Raw genomic sequence first — 17233 nt, forward strand, 5'->3', positions numbered from 1 at the left:
TAATATTTATATCAAAAACTTCGTTTTGTAGATGAGTAATATCAGTTTAATTGGATCAAAATGAATTTCTTGGAGATCTTATTTCTCTACCATAGAAGCTTAAATGAAATAGGGATGATAAATTAACCAGGTGGTGCAAAGGGCTTTGAACATGTAATGGGAAAAGTCAGTTCTTGTGTAACTTTTCTTCTTTGGGCCCTTTTGAGTTTTTTCATTTTGGGGACTTTGTGTCTTATGTGGTACGCCATTTGGAGGTTTCAGTGGGTTTTCTAATGTAGGGATAAAGACCTCAGTTCAGGGAGGATTGAAGGTGAATTACAGCTTCGTAGAAATGAGAATGACTGTAAAAATACTCTGGGTATAGTACAATAGCTCCTCCCAGTCCCCTTTGTCAACAAACTTTTCTCCATATTTGGCAGCTCAAAACTCAGAATGTGGTGATTCTGGAGTAGCTATTGGAGCAATCATTTATAGATGGAGAATGATCAAAATATTTATATTCATTGTTGGTAACAGTTGTAGTTCATTTGTAACCAAGTTAAATGACATGCTCTTCTGGTTAGTTGGCTGAAGATATACCTTTTCTAGATACCTTAAAATATTTTTATGATGAAATTTTAATTTCAAGTGTTCATTCTTCTAGTAAAATACAGTAGGAGGACAGTATATGATTGAATGTTTTGTATACATATATAGATGTAAATGCTTGTGTTTTTATAGAGGGTTAAAGTGTTATTTCCTTTCCAGTTACGTGTTAAATGAATCCCAGAGTCGCCAAAATTCATCTTCAGCACAGGGTTCTTCTTCAAACAGTGGAGGAGGTTCTGGAATTCCACAGCCTCCTCCGGGAATGAGCTTTTATGCAGCTAAACGAGTTATTGGTGATAACCCATGGACACCTGAACAATTGGAACAGGTATCACACACTGTTTGCTCATAATAGTACTTGATTGTGAACATTTGCCCCTATGAAGTTCATGAACCATATAAAACATACTTCTAGTATATTCAGGCTCTCCAATGAAATATGTTTGAAAGGAGCAGTTGATGTAATGTGTTCTCTTCATGCTAGTTATTTATTAAGCCCTAGGGGCAGGGAGGAGTGGGACATGCTGTTTAGTTTTTCTAATATTGCTTACATATTTCAAGTATAAAACACAACTCACTTATAAATTGAATATGTTTAACTTTTGTCATTTAAAAATTTTTTTTAACTTTTGTCATTTTAATTCTTAAATTGTAGGTTAAATTATCATCTAGCTTTTATGGTGCAGTTAAAATACAATTTTTCTTACATTATTCAACTTTTAAGGGCTGTACATTTTATGTAAAGTGAGGAGCCCCAGCACTTCACAGGTGACAATGTGGGGAAAAGCATGACTCCCTGTTATATTACTTCTTGGGAATTTAAAAATTGGCATTAAGAATTTTATTCTGGATTTAAACAGGACACAGATGTTCTCTGAGCAGCTTTTAAAAATGACTGGTGCTCTACAGAGAAGGTGCCTCACTGTGTCTGTGTCATCAGGCACTTCAGGGAAGAACAGATGAGATCAGTATGTAATTATTTTGGAATTCAAGCAACATGGGTTAGTCTTCTGATCCTTCCTTTATTTCTCCATGGCAGTCTAAATGATTTGATCCTTTTTTTGGGGGGAATGTAAGTGACCATTGATTAAAACAGTGTTCCTAGGAGAGGGAAAAAGAGGCAAGTGGGGCATTCTTGGCATTCACAAATTTATAGAATGTTTTATTCAGTAAGGGGTATAATTGATTTGATCTCCTTCTTCATGCTTTATGGATTTTTTTTTTTTCCTCCTTAAACTATTATGTAAGTAAGAAAGGTAAAGAATTAACAGAAGCTACTCTTTATTGAGTGCAATCTATGTGACAGGCACTGTACTGGGTACTTTGAATACAATATCTCATTCAACTGTCACAGCAACCCAGTGAAGTATAGAAATTGTTAGTTCCATTTTCTGAAAGGCATGGAGGTTTTGAGATTTACCAGGGTCTCACTTTTAGTACCAGGCTTTGAATCTGGGATTATCTGAGGGTTAAAGCTACAAATGCTGGAGAAAAATTGTTATAGTTCAATTATAATCTTAAATTGGTCATTATTTGCCAATACGCGTCTGTATGTATTTTGTCAGTTTCATAATCTAGTGCTGAAACGAACAGTTTAGTTTCAGGGGTGAAAGCTGTTTCCTCTAATTTTAAAATATCTCTTCGTTTTATACTTTTTCTTCCAAGTAAAACATGTTTTTGCTAATTATAAACCTAATGTAAATATTCAAGTAATTAAGAATAGTAGAGAAATTAAAAATTAAGGGTCTGGATGCATTGGTTCAGGCCTGTAATGCCAGCCCTTCGGGAGGCTGAGGCGAGTGAATCGCTTGAGGCCAGGAGTTCGAGACCAGCCTGAGCAACAGAGTGAGACCCTGTCTCTATTAAAAATACAAAAATTAGCTGGGCGTGGTGGTACCCGCCTGTAACCCTAGCTACGTGGGAAGCTGAGGCATGAAAATCACTTGAACCCAGGAGGTGGGGATTGCTGTGAGCTGAGATCGTGCCACTGCATTCCAGGCTGAGCAGTAGAGCAAGTCTCTGAGTAAAAATAAATAAATAAATAAAAAAGGCCAGATGCGGTGGCTCATGCCTGTAAACCCAGCACTTTGGGAGGCCATGTTGGGCAGATCGCTTGAGGTCAGGAGTTCGAGGCCAGCCTGGCCAACATGGCAAAACCCCATCTCTACTAAGAAAACAAAACAAAAACAAAAGTTAGCCAGGCATGGTGGTGTGTGCCTGTAGTCCCAGCTACTGGGGAGGTTGAGGCACGAGAATTGCTTGAACCCAGAGGCAGAGGTTGCAGTGAGCCAAGATTGCGCCACTGCACTCCAGCCTGGGCGACAGAGCAAGACTCTGTCTCAAAAAAAAAAAGTTACCTGGAATCCTGTCACGCTAGTTTGTCATCTGTCTACAGTTTGCTCTGTTGCATGTGTGTATGTGTTCACAGTTTTAAACAATACATTTCTACTTGTCATGTAATACATTGTTTGTAGTTTGCTTTTTATATTGAACAGTATTTTGGATTTTTAAAAAAGTAATTCGTTTGAATGTTTGCATACAATTATATGTAATATTTTTTAACCAGTCTCCTATTGATGGACATCTGTATCATTTTCTGTTTTCTTTACGTATTTTTGTTTAGTTTATATCTTTGTGTACTTGACTTCCATAAGTGTCTTTTTTATGGCTGTACAAATGTTTGAATCTTTTCTGTTGTAGCTGTTGTTAAAAGTAAGTTGTGTTGAGCGGGGGAGGGAAGGCAGGTCCTTTTTTGATCTGTTATACTTTTTTAAATTGCGTTTTTTTCTCATTTAATAATTGTAAAACTTTATTAATCCTAGTATATGTGAAAACTGTTATGTGACGATTTTTTAAGATGAAAATGAAATTTTATTTTTTCAGGTATATTATCCTGAACACAGTCATTTGTAGTGAAATTCATAGCATCTTTACATTGCATGAAGTTCTAAGCAGAATCTCTCTTTAGTCTGTTTCATTTCAGCCAATTAAATTGAAAACTGTTTGATTAGAATTTCACTTATATTGAGTAGCTAACATTTGAAATCGTATCCTTTGTATGTTAGCAATAGAGTGAAACTCCATGGAATATGAGTTGTTTAGTTCTTTTTGAACTGTCAGGAAAATCCATGGGGCACTTTATTCCTGGTGTACCACTGTCTTATCTGGAGGCCCCAAATTTGGACTTCAAGACTTCATCACTCTAGAGAGGCTGTGTAACTTCACTAGGGTGGCTGTGTATCATAATAATTTTGGAGTCAGAGAGACTTGGGTTTGAATCCTGCCTTAATTGTTTACCAGTGTCTTAAAACCTTGCCTCAGTATTTTTAGCTAAAAAATGGGTATAATGATTGATAGATTGTGAGGATTAAGTGAAATTATGAATATATGTGCTTTAGTATAGTCCCTGGCACATTGTAAGCCCAAGTAAGAGCTGCTGCTGTTGTTACTGCTCATCTTTGGTTTGTGACCACACTGATATGTTAAGCAGTACTTTGAGTGGGTGTCCCTTGCTCCCCTGACCGTTCTTTCTCCTTGCCTTCATTTGTCTACAGTGCAAATTGGGAATCGTGAAATTCATAGAAGCTGAACAGGTGCCTGAACTCGAGGCTGTTCTCCATTTGGTGATTGCTTCTAGTGACACACGCCACAGTGTGGCAACGGCAGCAGACCTGGAGTTGAAAAGCAAACAGAGGTAACTACTTCTCTGTAAGCTTTCAAGATTGAAAGGGCTGGATTTCTCAAAGCTTACTTGCCACATGTATATATATATATATTTTTTTAGGATTTTATGTAATGAGGCATTCAACTTAGAGGAGATGATTAAATATACCCAGTTTGTAATAAAGTTTGCTAAAGAGTTGAATTCTGTGTAAGACAGAGAAGAAAGTCTGTATGGAGATGCTGTTTATAGCTGGACTAGGTTAGAAATGTCATCACAATCAATGAGACTTTTGGCTAGGTAGATGAACTTAAAGAATTGATGTTAAGAAAAGTGTCAGTTCAAGAAGTTACTAATTTTTGTTTTTTTCTCTGTCTCAAACCATTTGAGATTACTTTTAATAAAGCCTTTGTATGTATTATGGTTAATACAGTGAAAATTACATTCATGAAAAGAGTTGCTGAATAGATTCTGATTCACACATGAGGAGATACAGATAGCAAGTAGACTTACAGAAAATATTCTGTATAAGAAATAAAGTCAATGAAAAACAAATGAATGGGATACCAGTAGCACTGGATAAACCCGTTTACGTTTCTATTGAAACTGCTATTTTTATTTTTATTTATATATTTATTTTTTGAGACAGAGTCTTTCTCTGTTTCCAGGCAGGAGTGCAGTGGCACGATCTCAGCTCACTGCAGCCTCCGCCTCCCAGGTTCAAGTGATTCTCATGCCTCAGCCTCCCAGGTAGCTGGGACTACAGGCGTTGGCCACCACACTTACCTAATTTTTGTATTTTTAGTAGAAACGGTGTATCACCATGTTGCCCAGGCTGCTCCTGAACTCCTAAGCTCAGGTGATCCATGTGGCTCGGCCTCTCAAAGTGCTGGGATTACAGGCGTGAGCCACCATTCCCGGCCAAAACTGCTAATTTTATACCCTGTTGATTGGCATTATAAATTGAAATGAAGTTTTGGAAAGCAGTTTGCAATAAGTAATGAATCATAAAGATATTTCTATCCTTTTATCTCAGTCTTTTGGGAATTTGTCCTAAGGAAATTATTCGAAAGCAGGAAGAGATTTAGAAAAATTTTATAGATTTGTTCATTATATCATTTTCTATCATTGTTAAAATATGAAAACAAATTCAGTTTTCCATAATGGGGATATAGTTAAGTAAATTACTATATGTATCTTTATGGAATATTACATATTTGCCAAAATATGAATGAAATTAATTACTACTAAGTTTTTAGTTTCTTTTACTAAAGTGTGTGTTTTGTCTGAAATCTCTAAACCACAAGTATTATGAAAGAAAAGCAATGGCAGAGCTTGAGGATTAGTTAGTAGCAATCAGCTTAGGAAAGATGTAGGTGATTCGTATCCAAAACAGAATTGTAGAATGCCTCTGAGGATAGCGGGATTGTGGCTATTCTAAGAAGCATATTGATAAACTGTGAAAGAAAGATAAATCTGAAAAGCAGTCAAAGCAGCTTCATATGTTTGCACAAACACAGGATAGCTTGAAAGCAGAACCAGTGTCAAAGGGCAGAGAGAATATAGTGTGGTAAACCAGTCAAATGGAAGGAAGGGTTGCATTATTGCTAGGTTTATGAAATGATTGGGTGGGATCTGCTGCAGAGGGTGGGAGCGAATCACCCATCATTTTTTTTTTTTTTGAGGTGGAGTCTTGCTCTGTCATGCAGGATGGAGTGTAGTGGTGCAGTCTCGGCTCACTGCAGTCTACACCTCTCAGATTCAAGTGATTCTCCTGCCTCAGCCTCCCAAGTAGCTGGGATTACAGTAGCAGTGGATAAACTCATTTATGTTTCTATTGAAACTGCTATTTTTATTTCTATATTTTGTATATATAAAAAATAGACCGCACCACCATGCCCGGCTAATTTTTGTATTTTTAGTAGAGACGGGGTTTCACCATGTTGGCCAGGCTGGTCTTGAACTCCTGACCTCAGTTGATCCACCCGCCTCGGCCTCCCAAAGTGCTGGGATTACAGTTGTGAGCCACCATGCCCGGCCTTCACCGATCATCTTATATCTGAGTTCATCTTATTGTGGGGCCCAAACAGAATTAAGTCTTAGTGACTAATAGCAGCATAACTACTCTGCAGAATTAAAACTGCAAGTGTGTACTGGTAGATAAGGAGGGGGATGCTGGGAATCACAGTGACATAACATTAGAGAAATAAAGTGGCTTGCAAGCTTCCTAGGTGTGGCTTTAATTTCATGGGTACAAATTTTTTTGTCAGTTTCCTTATCACTTTTGAATTGCCAAATGGTTAAACAGACAAATCCTACCCTGCCCCAGGCCTCTTTGAACAAGTGTAGTAAAGCTCTGCTCTGTTGGAGTTGCTCCATGCCATTGGCCCTGTGAACCCATCTAAGTAGGAACAGTGTCCATTTTTCTTGTGGTACCAAATTGTGCCATTGGATACAATAATCCGTTGAGTCAGGGTGGGATAAGTGATTTGTGTTTGTTTTGGTTTAAAAACAAACTTTAATAGAAATTAGTACCTTTCTTTTCCTTCTCTTCTACAATGTCAATTGCCCATTTCATTTGTGTATTTCTAACATTTTCTTTTGTTAAGAAATGATGGGGCTATAATTTTTTTGAAATCACTGAAGGAGGAGGAAAAAATAATTTTAACAACCTGTGTTGAAACCTTCCATAGCTTAATTGACTGGAATAATCCTGCCATCATTAATAAGATGTACAAGGTGTACCTTGGAGATATACCACTGAAGACAAAAGAGGTAGGCTGTTTTGATTTATTCTTACATCAGCTTAAAAAGTAGTTTGTTGACATGAACTATGTATTTATGTATTTTCTTCTAGTTTCATTTAAGCTGAATCTGTACTATAACAAAACGATAGTTTTAAGTCATGCTAGTTTAGATGAATTAAAACCTGGTAACTTAGTTTACTGGATCTGGCATTGTAAATTCAGATTCCTAAATAACAATGACAAACTGTCTAGAGTAGGGATTGACAGATTTTTTTCTGTAAAATTTGTAGGCTTTGCAGGCCTTATGGTCTCTCAGGTTGCAGCTGCTCAACTCTTGTAACATGAAAGCAGCCATAGGCAGTACATAACCGAATGAGCATGGTTGTGTGCCAGTAAAATTTTGTGGATACTGATGTTTGAATTTCATGTAGTTTTCATGTATTACAAAATATTATTCCTTTGATATTTTTTAACCATTAAAACATGTAACATTGATGCTTAACTCATAGACCTTATCAAAATAAATGGTGGGCCAGATTCGGACTATGGGCTGTAGTTTGCAGACTTCTGGTTTAGAATCTAGAACAAAAGATGGGTTCTCCTAAAGCCTCAAAGTAAGACCTTTGCCTTAATAAGATGAGTTCTTTTTAGTTCACTGTGTTTAAAAGTATTCCAAGTCCAAACCCAGACATACAAGGATTATTTGTTTGCATGCTTGCATTCTTGCCCTTTTTTGTTTGAAATGGGGTCTTGCTATGTTGCCTAGGCTGGACTTGAACTTCTGGGCTTAAGCTGTGCTCCTGCCTCAGTCTCTTGAGTAGCTGAATGAATGGGAATCAGGACCTCTGAATTCTAGCCCCAAATGGCTGTACACATGAATGTGTTGGGGAGGAAAGGTTTGGCTGATCACATAACCTTTCCTGGCCTCATGTTCTTCATGTAGAAAATGAAGGGGTTGGATTAGATTAGTGGTTCTCGGAGTGTGTTCCATGGACCATTTAAGGATCACAAAAAACCTTTTAGGTGATCTGTGAAGGCCTTTTCTTTTTGTACTGTGTCAGTATTTGCACTCATCGTACAAAAGCAATGGTGAGCGTACTTGCTCGGTTCCTATCACACATCAAAACCATGTCACCGGATGACTAACAGTCATTCTTTTCTTCAGTGTTATGTACTCATTTAAAAAAAAGAGAGAGAATAAAACTCAGCTTTACTTAAGAACATTCTTTTTTTTTTTTTTTTTTTTTTTTAAATTTATTTATTATTATTATACTTTAAGTTGTAGGGTACATGTGCATAACGTGCATTGATGAAGCAGTAAAAATGACTTTACTTGAAGAGTAGACAGGCAAATTATAGCTACTGAGATGGGTGTTTCGCACATATTTTCTCTAAAAGGAAAAAAATGAAGTTGTTACTTCAAGAAAAACAACATGATTTATTGGCAATAATAAAAGTTAGCTTTCAAGCAAAAATTAGAATTTTGAGAAACTTGTGTTCACCACAGTGATTTGATGCTTATCAGTACTTAGTGGATTTTTCTGATGTGATTAGAACACAGGTGATATGAGCACAGGCTTTGTAAAAAAATGTTGTATGAAGAAACATTTGCTTAACTCAGTGAGCCAGTATTTTGCAAATGAGGAATGATGTTACAAAAGCATATAAGGGCAAGGGAGCCATTCAGAGTAAGATAATCAGCGGGATATAGTATAAGAGTATATAAGTTCATTGATATGGTTTCAACTCCAAATTGCAACTAATCTTTTTTCATTTAAAAAAAATAAGCAATTAACTGTTAAGAAATTATTATTTGTCAAGTTTTGGTGTAGTATCAAAAAAGAATATCCACAATTACCTAAGAAGGCTAAAATCATCTTCACTTTTCCAACCACACATATCTGTGCAAGCTAGGTTTTTGTTACTTACTTCAACCAAAACAGTGTATTATAGCAGATTGAATACAGAAGAATATGTAAACATTCATTTCTCTTGTAGTAAGGTGAACATAGAAGTGATTTGTAGACAATGTAAAATAGTGCTTCTCCCTCAGTACAATTTTTTTTGCTTTGGAAAGTAGTTATTTTTTATAACAAATGTTAGTTTTGAAATAATGAGTTTATTAATAATTCTCAGTTAACAAATATGTTAATTTTGCAGTTTTAATTTCCAATTAATAAATATTGATAGGTTACACAGATATAAACAGAAGCTCTTTGGAGAGTTCAGTAATTTTTAAAGGGATCTTGAAGCAAAGTTTGAGAGACCACTGATTTAGATGAATTCTCATGACATTTTCAGTTCAAAATAATTTTGAATTTCTAAGTTAAAATCAAGCGTATTTTCAACAGGGCGCAGTTCTGAAGCCAGAGTTGAAAAGGGACCCTGTGAGTACGAGAGTCAAGTTAAAGATTGTCCCCCATCTCCTCCGCTCTAGACAAGCTGCTGAAACGTTCCCAGCCAACATTCAGGTAATTTATTTTTTCCAGAGAATATTGGCCTGTCTGCAACTTTTATGTCTGTTTAATTAGAGAAAGAACTGTGTTAATGGATATTCAGTGGGTAGGTTGATGTATATAACAAGATTAATGAGATTCTTTTTTTTTTAATCTTAAATTTGCTGCAGTATGATTTCTAAAAAATTATCAGAAAATATATATAGGTTGAGCATCTCTAATTAGAAAATCTGAAATCCTAAATGCTCCAAAGTCCAAAACTTTTTGAGTACTGATGTGATGCTCCGAGTGCAAAATTCCATACCTGGTCTTGTGTGATGGATTGCATTAAAACAGTCAAAACTTTACTTCATGCACAAAATTATTTAAAATATATAAATTACCTTCAGGCTATGTGCATGAGGTGTATAGAAAATGTCAGTGACTTTCATCTTTAAATTTGGGTCTCATCCCCAGGATATCTCATTATGTATGTACACATATTTCAAAATCTGAAAAAATCTGAAATCTCAAAACACTTCTGATCCTAAGCATTTCCAGTAAGGAACACTTAGTCTATACTATATATGGCTTCCATTTATCTTAAATGTATGGTAATAATCCGTTTCAAACAAGATTTTTTTTAATGTGTGGCTTTTCTCCAAAAATGGTATCATTAGCAACTTAGTCACTTAAGTGAAAAAGCTGAGTCATCCTTAACTGAAAGCTCACTTGAAGGCAGTGGCCAAATCCTCTTGATTTCATCTTCTTAATGTCTTCACTTCTCTACACCTATAACGGTGATATTAATTCAAACTATTACTTCCTGTTTTGGTTACTGCAGTATTCTTTTAACTTATTTTCCTGCCTCTAGTCTTGGCTCACATCCAGTCTGTTTTCTTTTTCTTTGCTTGGTTTTTTTTTTTTTTGAGACAGGGTCTCACTGTGTTGCTGAGGCTGGAGTGCAGTGGCACAATCTTGTCTCACTCAACCTCTGCCTCCCAGGCTCAAGTGATCCTTACACCTCAGCCTCCTGAGTAGCTAAAAAAAAAAAAAAGTCTGTTTCAAATAATGTAGCACTTGATTATATTTTGTCCTATATCTTTTTGTCTTTTTTTCTTGGAGACTTACTGTGGAGACTTTTTGTGGTTTTTTTGGAGTCTTGCTGTGCCACCCAGACTGGAGTGCAGTGGCATGTGCCACCCAGACTGGAGTGCAGTGGCATGATCTTGGCTTGCTGCAGCCTCTGCCTCCCAGGCTCAAGTGATTCTCCCCTCTCAGGGCCTCCCAAGTAGCTGGGACTACAGGCATGTGCCACCATACCTGGCTAATTTTTGAATTTTTTTTTGTAGAGATGGAGTTTCACTATGTTGCCCAGGCTGGTCTAGAACTCCTGGGCTCAAGTGATCGTCCTGCCTTGGCCTCCCAAAGTGCTGGGATTTTTTTTTTTTTTTTTGAAGTGAGACAGGATCTTGCTATGTTGCCCAGACTGGCCTTGAACGCTTGGGCTCAAGTGATCCGCCCGTCCCAGCCTCCCTAGTAGCTGGGACTATAGGTGTGAGCCACCATGCCTGGCTCTGTATCATTTTAATGTATGTATCTCTTAACTCTTGAACAAGATTGAGTGCTTGTTCTTTTTTATATCTCTTAGTACCTAACACAGTGGCAATTAAAAAGCAGGTAATACTAGTCTGTAACTCACATGTTATTGTTAAATAAGATCAGATTACTGCTGGCAGTTTTAGGAACAAGAGTAGAGGGTTTTTTTTTTTTTTTTTTTTTTAGTGTAAGTAAGCTTTGTCATAAAAAGGAACTTGAGGGATTTAGATATTTTTGATGTTGATGGTTAATATTGAACTTGCTGCATGCTGCACAGGACTCATCTACATGATGTTTTTGCCTTCTAGATGTGGTTTCCTAATACTTGAAGCACCTTTACCCCAATGGGACACTTGTAGAATATTTCCATGTGTATGTTTTCCCTGAAGCTTTTATTAGAATTTGTCCTGAATCATATAATTAAGAAACATAGGGAATAGCTGAGTGGTGACCCACTGCAGCGTGTACTTTTCGTTTCCTCACCGTGGTAGACCCATAAGCTTTGCAGACTTGTGAGATCAACCGCTGTGTTTGTTACTCCACAGACTATTTATAGGAGCTTCTGATTGACTTTCTAAGTCGGTCAGCTAACAATGTTTATCTGCATTAACGTTGAAGAACGAGATGTAGTATGAAAGGTCTGCTGTTGAATTCTGATTACTATTCAAAAATATTAAATTCTTATTTTTGTTAATTGATGTTCTCAACTCTTCCTTTCACATAGGTGGTGTATGATGGACTCTTTGGTACAAATACAAATTCAAAGTTAAGAACATTATCCCTGCAATTTGTGCATCATATTTGTATAACGTAAGTTTTAACTACTTTATAAAGTTTTCAAGCTGCTGGAATGATTGAATGCTTCAAGTGTGCTTCAAGTATGCTTCAAGTATATCTTTTTATTCATCTTACCTAGAAAGAAATCATGTTTGCTCATCTTTAAATATTTTTGTATTTTAATAGGTTAACTTATTTCGATTATGTCTCTCATTATTTTATGTAATCATCCGTAAAGATATAGTTATGTGATTCTTATCTTGCTTTGTGTATGTGTGTTTTATTTAAAGCTGTCCAGAAATCAAGATTAAGCCATTAGGTCCAATGCTTTTGAATGGCCTCACCAAGCTAATCAATGAATACAAAGAGGTAAGTGACTTGTCTTTTAAATTTTTATCAATATTTTATATCTTAAAATATTTTCTGTAATCTTTCTGGTCTGTCAATGTAGTTGAAGTTTGTTAAAGTTTCATTGTTTCTTAACATTTTTACTTGAAGTACTACAAATTTCAGAAATTACTGCCCTTTTTTGCTTTTTCGGGGGAAAATAACTATTAAAAACTGATATGAGGTCTTACTGTATCTTTTTGTTTGTTTGTTTGTTTTGAGATGGAGTTTTGCTCTTGTTGCCCAGGCTGGAGTGCAATGGCGCGATCTTTGCTCACTGCAACCTCCAGCTCCTGGTTCAAGTGATTCTCCTGCCTCAGCCTCCTGAGTAGTTGGGATTACAGGCACCTGCCACCACCACACCCAGCTAATTTTTTGTATTTTTAGTAGAGATGGGGTTTTACCATGTTGGCCAGGCTGGTCTTGAATTCTTGACCTCAGGTGATCCACCTGCCTCAGCCTCCCAAAGTGCTGGGATTACAGGCATGAGCCACTGCGCCGGTCTGCTGTATCTTTAAATAGCATTTTTTCAGCCAGCGCCTTTTGTGCTACTTCTAGCTATTATGCAAAAATGGAATTAAAGGAATTGAAATTTATGTTGATTTCCATATGGGGCTATTTGGATTTGGCTTGTGTTGGGAAACTGTTAATTCTCAGGGGCTAAGATACTTTTTTTCTTTTATATTTTTCTCTGGTAAATAATGGGGCTGAGATTTTGATGATTCAAAATTCTGTCAAAACATGCATTCAGTAAATTTTTGATTCCTTAAGCTAAATGGGATGAGGATTCTTTCGATTGTGGATTTTTGAATCCCATTTTTCCCTGCTGTATTTCTGTTAAGGAATTTGCTTATAAAGGTAATATTTCAAGAATTCATTAGTATTATTTTCCCCAGTATAAGCTAAACATGAATGCATGTTTGCAAATAGTATAGTGAGATCAAGATCTTACCATCTGAAATTAGAACTGAGTTTGAATCCTAGTTTTGTTCTTTGGTGAGTTACTTAAATTCTTTGCACGTTCTTATCAGAAAAATGAAAATAATAATACCACTTCATTAGATTACTGTGAAGATTAAAATAATCTACCTAAATTGTTCACCATAGTCAAGGCACGTTACTATTACTAGGTATTATTAGTGAAAGGCACTTTATTTACTGTGCAGCTGTGCTTTGGGGGTAAGTAGGCTTGGTTCTCATAGCTTCTTTCTCTTATTAAGTAATGCTTGCATGGTTAAGATCTAGGGGACTTCTCAGATTATTTTATGGCATAGACAGTGAGATGCTTTAGAGTCATTGGTAGAAATAAAAATGTGCTGGGGCTTTTGGGGAGAAACTGTGTATTTAAATATAAGTTAGAGAGGCCAGACAAACCACAGGGTGTGAGTCCCCTTACCTGCAGGTGACATCTGCATGTCTTCCCAACAGATGAATCCATAAGAGTAGCCATTTAGATGTGGAAGGGCAAATCCTAGGATAAACACATAAACTAGTAGAAGTTTATTGTGTTCTGAGTAATCAGATTATTAGTTTTCGAAAAACCATGTAAAACTCTATCTGTATCTTGAGGAGAGAACCTCACTAATTCACCTGGTGACTATAACCCTCTTAATTTTTTATGGTAGAAAATATGATAGGAAGCTGTTCATTACAGTGTAGATTTTTAGAAAATCACACTAGAGTTTACTGCAATTTTGGTGAGAGATGGAGGATCCTAGTCTGTTGGACCAGTGATGTATTTTCTAATGAGTTAATGTTTTTTAGTGTGTTGAAGATGAACTTTGGTGTTTGGAGGTTACATAGTGTTGAAATATCTTGAACTCAGCACCAGCTAAGAGAAACCTTTCATATCTATGACCACCTCATTTTCTTTTTGGAATGATTGGGGATGCAAGGTTTTGTCTTGTTTTTCCTTTTAGTAGTGTGATGGATTCTGGGTTTGGACATTTTTGTTGTTGTTCAGGTGCTAACACCATGTAGTTAGACAGAGTGAGACCTAGGTTTAATAAGGAGTAAAATAATGCATGTAATTGCAGCGAAAAGGTTTTACTGTTTACTGTATTTTTTGTTTTGTCTGTTTTTTGTTCTTTCTTTTCTTTTCTTTTTTTAATTTCAAGGACCCTAAACTACTGTCAATGGCATATTCAGCTGTTGGAAAACTCTCCAGGTGAGTAAACTCTTTTTTAGTGAGAGATACGGTGTTGGTAAACTGAGAAAAATTATGTGGCATTTAATAATGGTGGAGAATAAATTTGTTGTGACTCTGAAAGGCAATGTATTTAATGGCCATAGGTTGTTTAGAAATGTCTTCTGTGTAGAAGGAAAAAGATGTGAGATATTTTAATTTACATTTGAAGGTATGTTACTGTATTAAACGGTGGTCTTGAAATGAGAGTTTGAACTGAATGGTGTCATAATGGGTTACTTTTTTTGTACCCTAGAGACTTTCGATTGACCTTAAGTGTTTTTGTTGCTACTTGGCACTAATTTTTATAAACCCAGTGATCAAGGTTTTTCTAGTGATTCTCTTTTCTGAGAATGGTGTTTATGATTCTGAGTGGCCCTGACAGATTTTTTTTTCTTCTCAATGTGATTTCCTCATTCCAGTTCCTCCTGGCTTCATCTTCCTTCACTGTATTTCAAAGCAGGGAGATAGACATGAAGCATCCTCAGTGGCATCATGTGCTGCTTCCACCCCCAGTGCAGGTTTTGTGTTGGCCTGTGTAGACCAGGTCTTGCTCTTCTCTACAGCAAAAGGAGCTTTGGGGTTTGGAAGAAAGCCACCCCAGATCAGTGGATATCGTGCCGGGTTGTCAGCCAACCTTGTCCCTTGTCTGTTTGCATGAAGTAACAAAGCCCCTTTCCGTGACAGTCATTAGTTTAGATCACAGTTTGGTCTTATCTAATTTCTTCCTGTTAAAATCAGAAATGTTAACTGAATGCATGGAATATTATAGAGGGGATATTTGGAAGATGTGTGTATTAATCAAGGGTTATTTAGATTAAAGAATTAAATAATTACTTAGAAAAATTTTCGGCTCTTGGAGGAGGTAATATAATGATGCTGACATTGTCTTCAGAGAGTTCAGGAAAATTTGTGTTTAGTTTCATTTTTTCCCTTTTTCATCTCTTGGAAATTTATGATAGTAACAATATTTTTACATTCTTTTGCAGTCGAATGCCGCATTTATTCACTAAGGATATAGCGCTTGTGCAGCAGCTTTTTGAAGCCCTATGTAAGGTAGGGAAACAGCTGCTAAGTTTATGCTTTCTGTTTGGATGTTCCCCTGGGAACCCAACAGGGAGGGAAACATTTTTATTATCTTTATAGGAAGAGCCTGAGACTCGACTTGCTATTCAAGAAGCTTTATCTATGATGGTTGGAGCATACAGTACTTTGGAAGGGGCACAGCGAACTCTCATGGAGGCACTTGTGGCTTCGTACTTAATAAAGGTAGGTCCGTGTGAACTACAAAGCCTGGGTAGTATATGGTTTACATTTTTAAGAACAAAATTTGAATTGCTACTTAACTGTTTTGGTAATTAAGAGGAATATTTGCTTTCACTTGGGCTGTGATTTAGGATCTATTTTTAATTCTTCATGATGAAAATTTGACTTTAGGGGAGAAGGAGTGGTAGTATTCATAGCGATGCTTATGTTTAGAGCTTTCCATGTGGGAAAACTCTTCTTAATGCCATGCCCTCCGAGTTAGAATTGTTTTGTCTTTGTAACTGGTAGCTGAGCACTACTGTCCGCTGGGGTAGAGTTCGATAGGTAACATTTTCAGAGAAAAGCAGAAGGAATGAAAGACAAATTCCATATGTCAAAGTGAGTCTTTAGGAAGTGAGCCAGTACTATCATACATGCTCTTCTTCCTCTGATCCTCTTTATTTGGTTTTCATGGGAATTTGTAGGAGGATTTTGAATATCTATAGATATATACACACACATATATGTGTAATATGTAAAATATTATATATTTGCTTTAGTCAGTTCTTTGTCCCACATTTTTGGAAGTAGAAAGGGAGATTGGAAGACAGAATGATACTAAAAAATGTCAGTGAGATTAATATAAATTGTGTCCTAATGGAATTAGACTGACATGATTTGATATTTTGAGGGAATTTTAAATATTCAGAAAGGCATCTGCTTCCTATTAAAATATGGCAGGGTTAAATGTGCTATTACATACACTCAGAAAGCTTACTATGATGGAGTCCTATTGTTAAGTGCTCTTAGTGTGCAGTGCATGTGGTTCATGGTCGTACATTATGGACAAAGGTGTGTAGGCGTATTTGGAAGCTCATTAGAATAGAATAAACTTGCTCCAGGTAACTTTACAAGAAAAGGTGATGCTTGTATAAACACTTATAGATACTGGTTCTACGCACGCAAATCAAATCGTGTAACACTATTACCAAGACAAAGCTAATTTCTTTTCTTTTCACAGACAACATTTAAAGCAACCAAACTCTAGGTTAGTTATGTAATTTAGGCTAGTCTTTAATATCTTCACTCTTTAATGTACTTCAAGGAATGCTAAATAGCAAGAATGCCAGAATGAGTGGGACAATATATATATTTTTAATGTCTGTCTTATTTCACTTATGTTTGTGGCTAGAGGAGTGACGTGGGGAAGTTACATAAGAGTAAAGCTTCAGGATCAGTAGATTCTAAAACTTTTCTGGTTGAACTTTGTAGTCATAGATTATTAATCTCGGTTAATTGAATATATTTCTGTAGTTGAACTGCTTTGGAGTCAGTTTTAACTTTAGAGCTAATCTGAGAACATTGGAAGTATTTTGCTTCAAATTGGTGGGGATTCCAAGTAGGCTCTGTTTGTAATTTCTGCAAAATACCTCAGTTTCACTCATGTGACTGACAATTTGAGAGTTGGAGTGGCAGAGGTGGTGGCCAGAAACTGTCACAGTGACCCTGGCCCCGAGGTTTGGGCTGAGGATGTGCAGAGATTCTCTACTTATGGTCTTTGGAGGTCTTCCTGCTTTACCTGGAGGATCCTCTAAAATTATAAGAGTAC

At 36.5% G+C, this 17233-nt stretch overlaps 1 protein-coding gene across 2 annotated transcripts in view; it reads left to right on the forward strand.

The window, feature by feature from the left end:
• Nucleotides 1-17233, forward strand: part of ECPAS (Ecm29 proteasome adaptor and scaffold) — a 131803-nt gene that overhangs the window by 46351 nt on the left and 68219 nt on the right. For both annotated transcript variants that reach the window (XM_025359243.1, XM_025359242.1), the window contains exons 6-14: nucleotides 748-916; nucleotides 4143-4282; nucleotides 6943-7024; nucleotides 9348-9467; nucleotides 11755-11840; nucleotides 12098-12176; nucleotides 14312-14361; nucleotides 15369-15435; nucleotides 15526-15648. In XM_025359243.1, coding sequence (XP_025215028.1) covers nucleotides 748-916; nucleotides 4143-4282; nucleotides 6943-7024; nucleotides 9348-9467; nucleotides 11755-11840; nucleotides 12098-12176; nucleotides 14312-14361; nucleotides 15369-15435; nucleotides 15526-15648 — 916 coding nt within the window. The remainder of the gene's footprint in view (nucleotides 1-747; nucleotides 917-4142; nucleotides 4283-6942; nucleotides 7025-9347; nucleotides 9468-11754; nucleotides 11841-12097; nucleotides 12177-14311; nucleotides 14362-15368; nucleotides 15436-15525; nucleotides 15649-17233) is intronic.

This window comes from Theropithecus gelada, chromosome 15 (genome assembly GCF_003255815.1).
Source record: "Theropithecus gelada isolate Dixy chromosome 15, Tgel_1.0, whole genome shotgun sequence".
Classification (NCBI taxonomy): domain Eukaryota; kingdom Metazoa; phylum Chordata; class Mammalia; order Primates; family Cercopithecidae; genus Theropithecus; species Theropithecus gelada.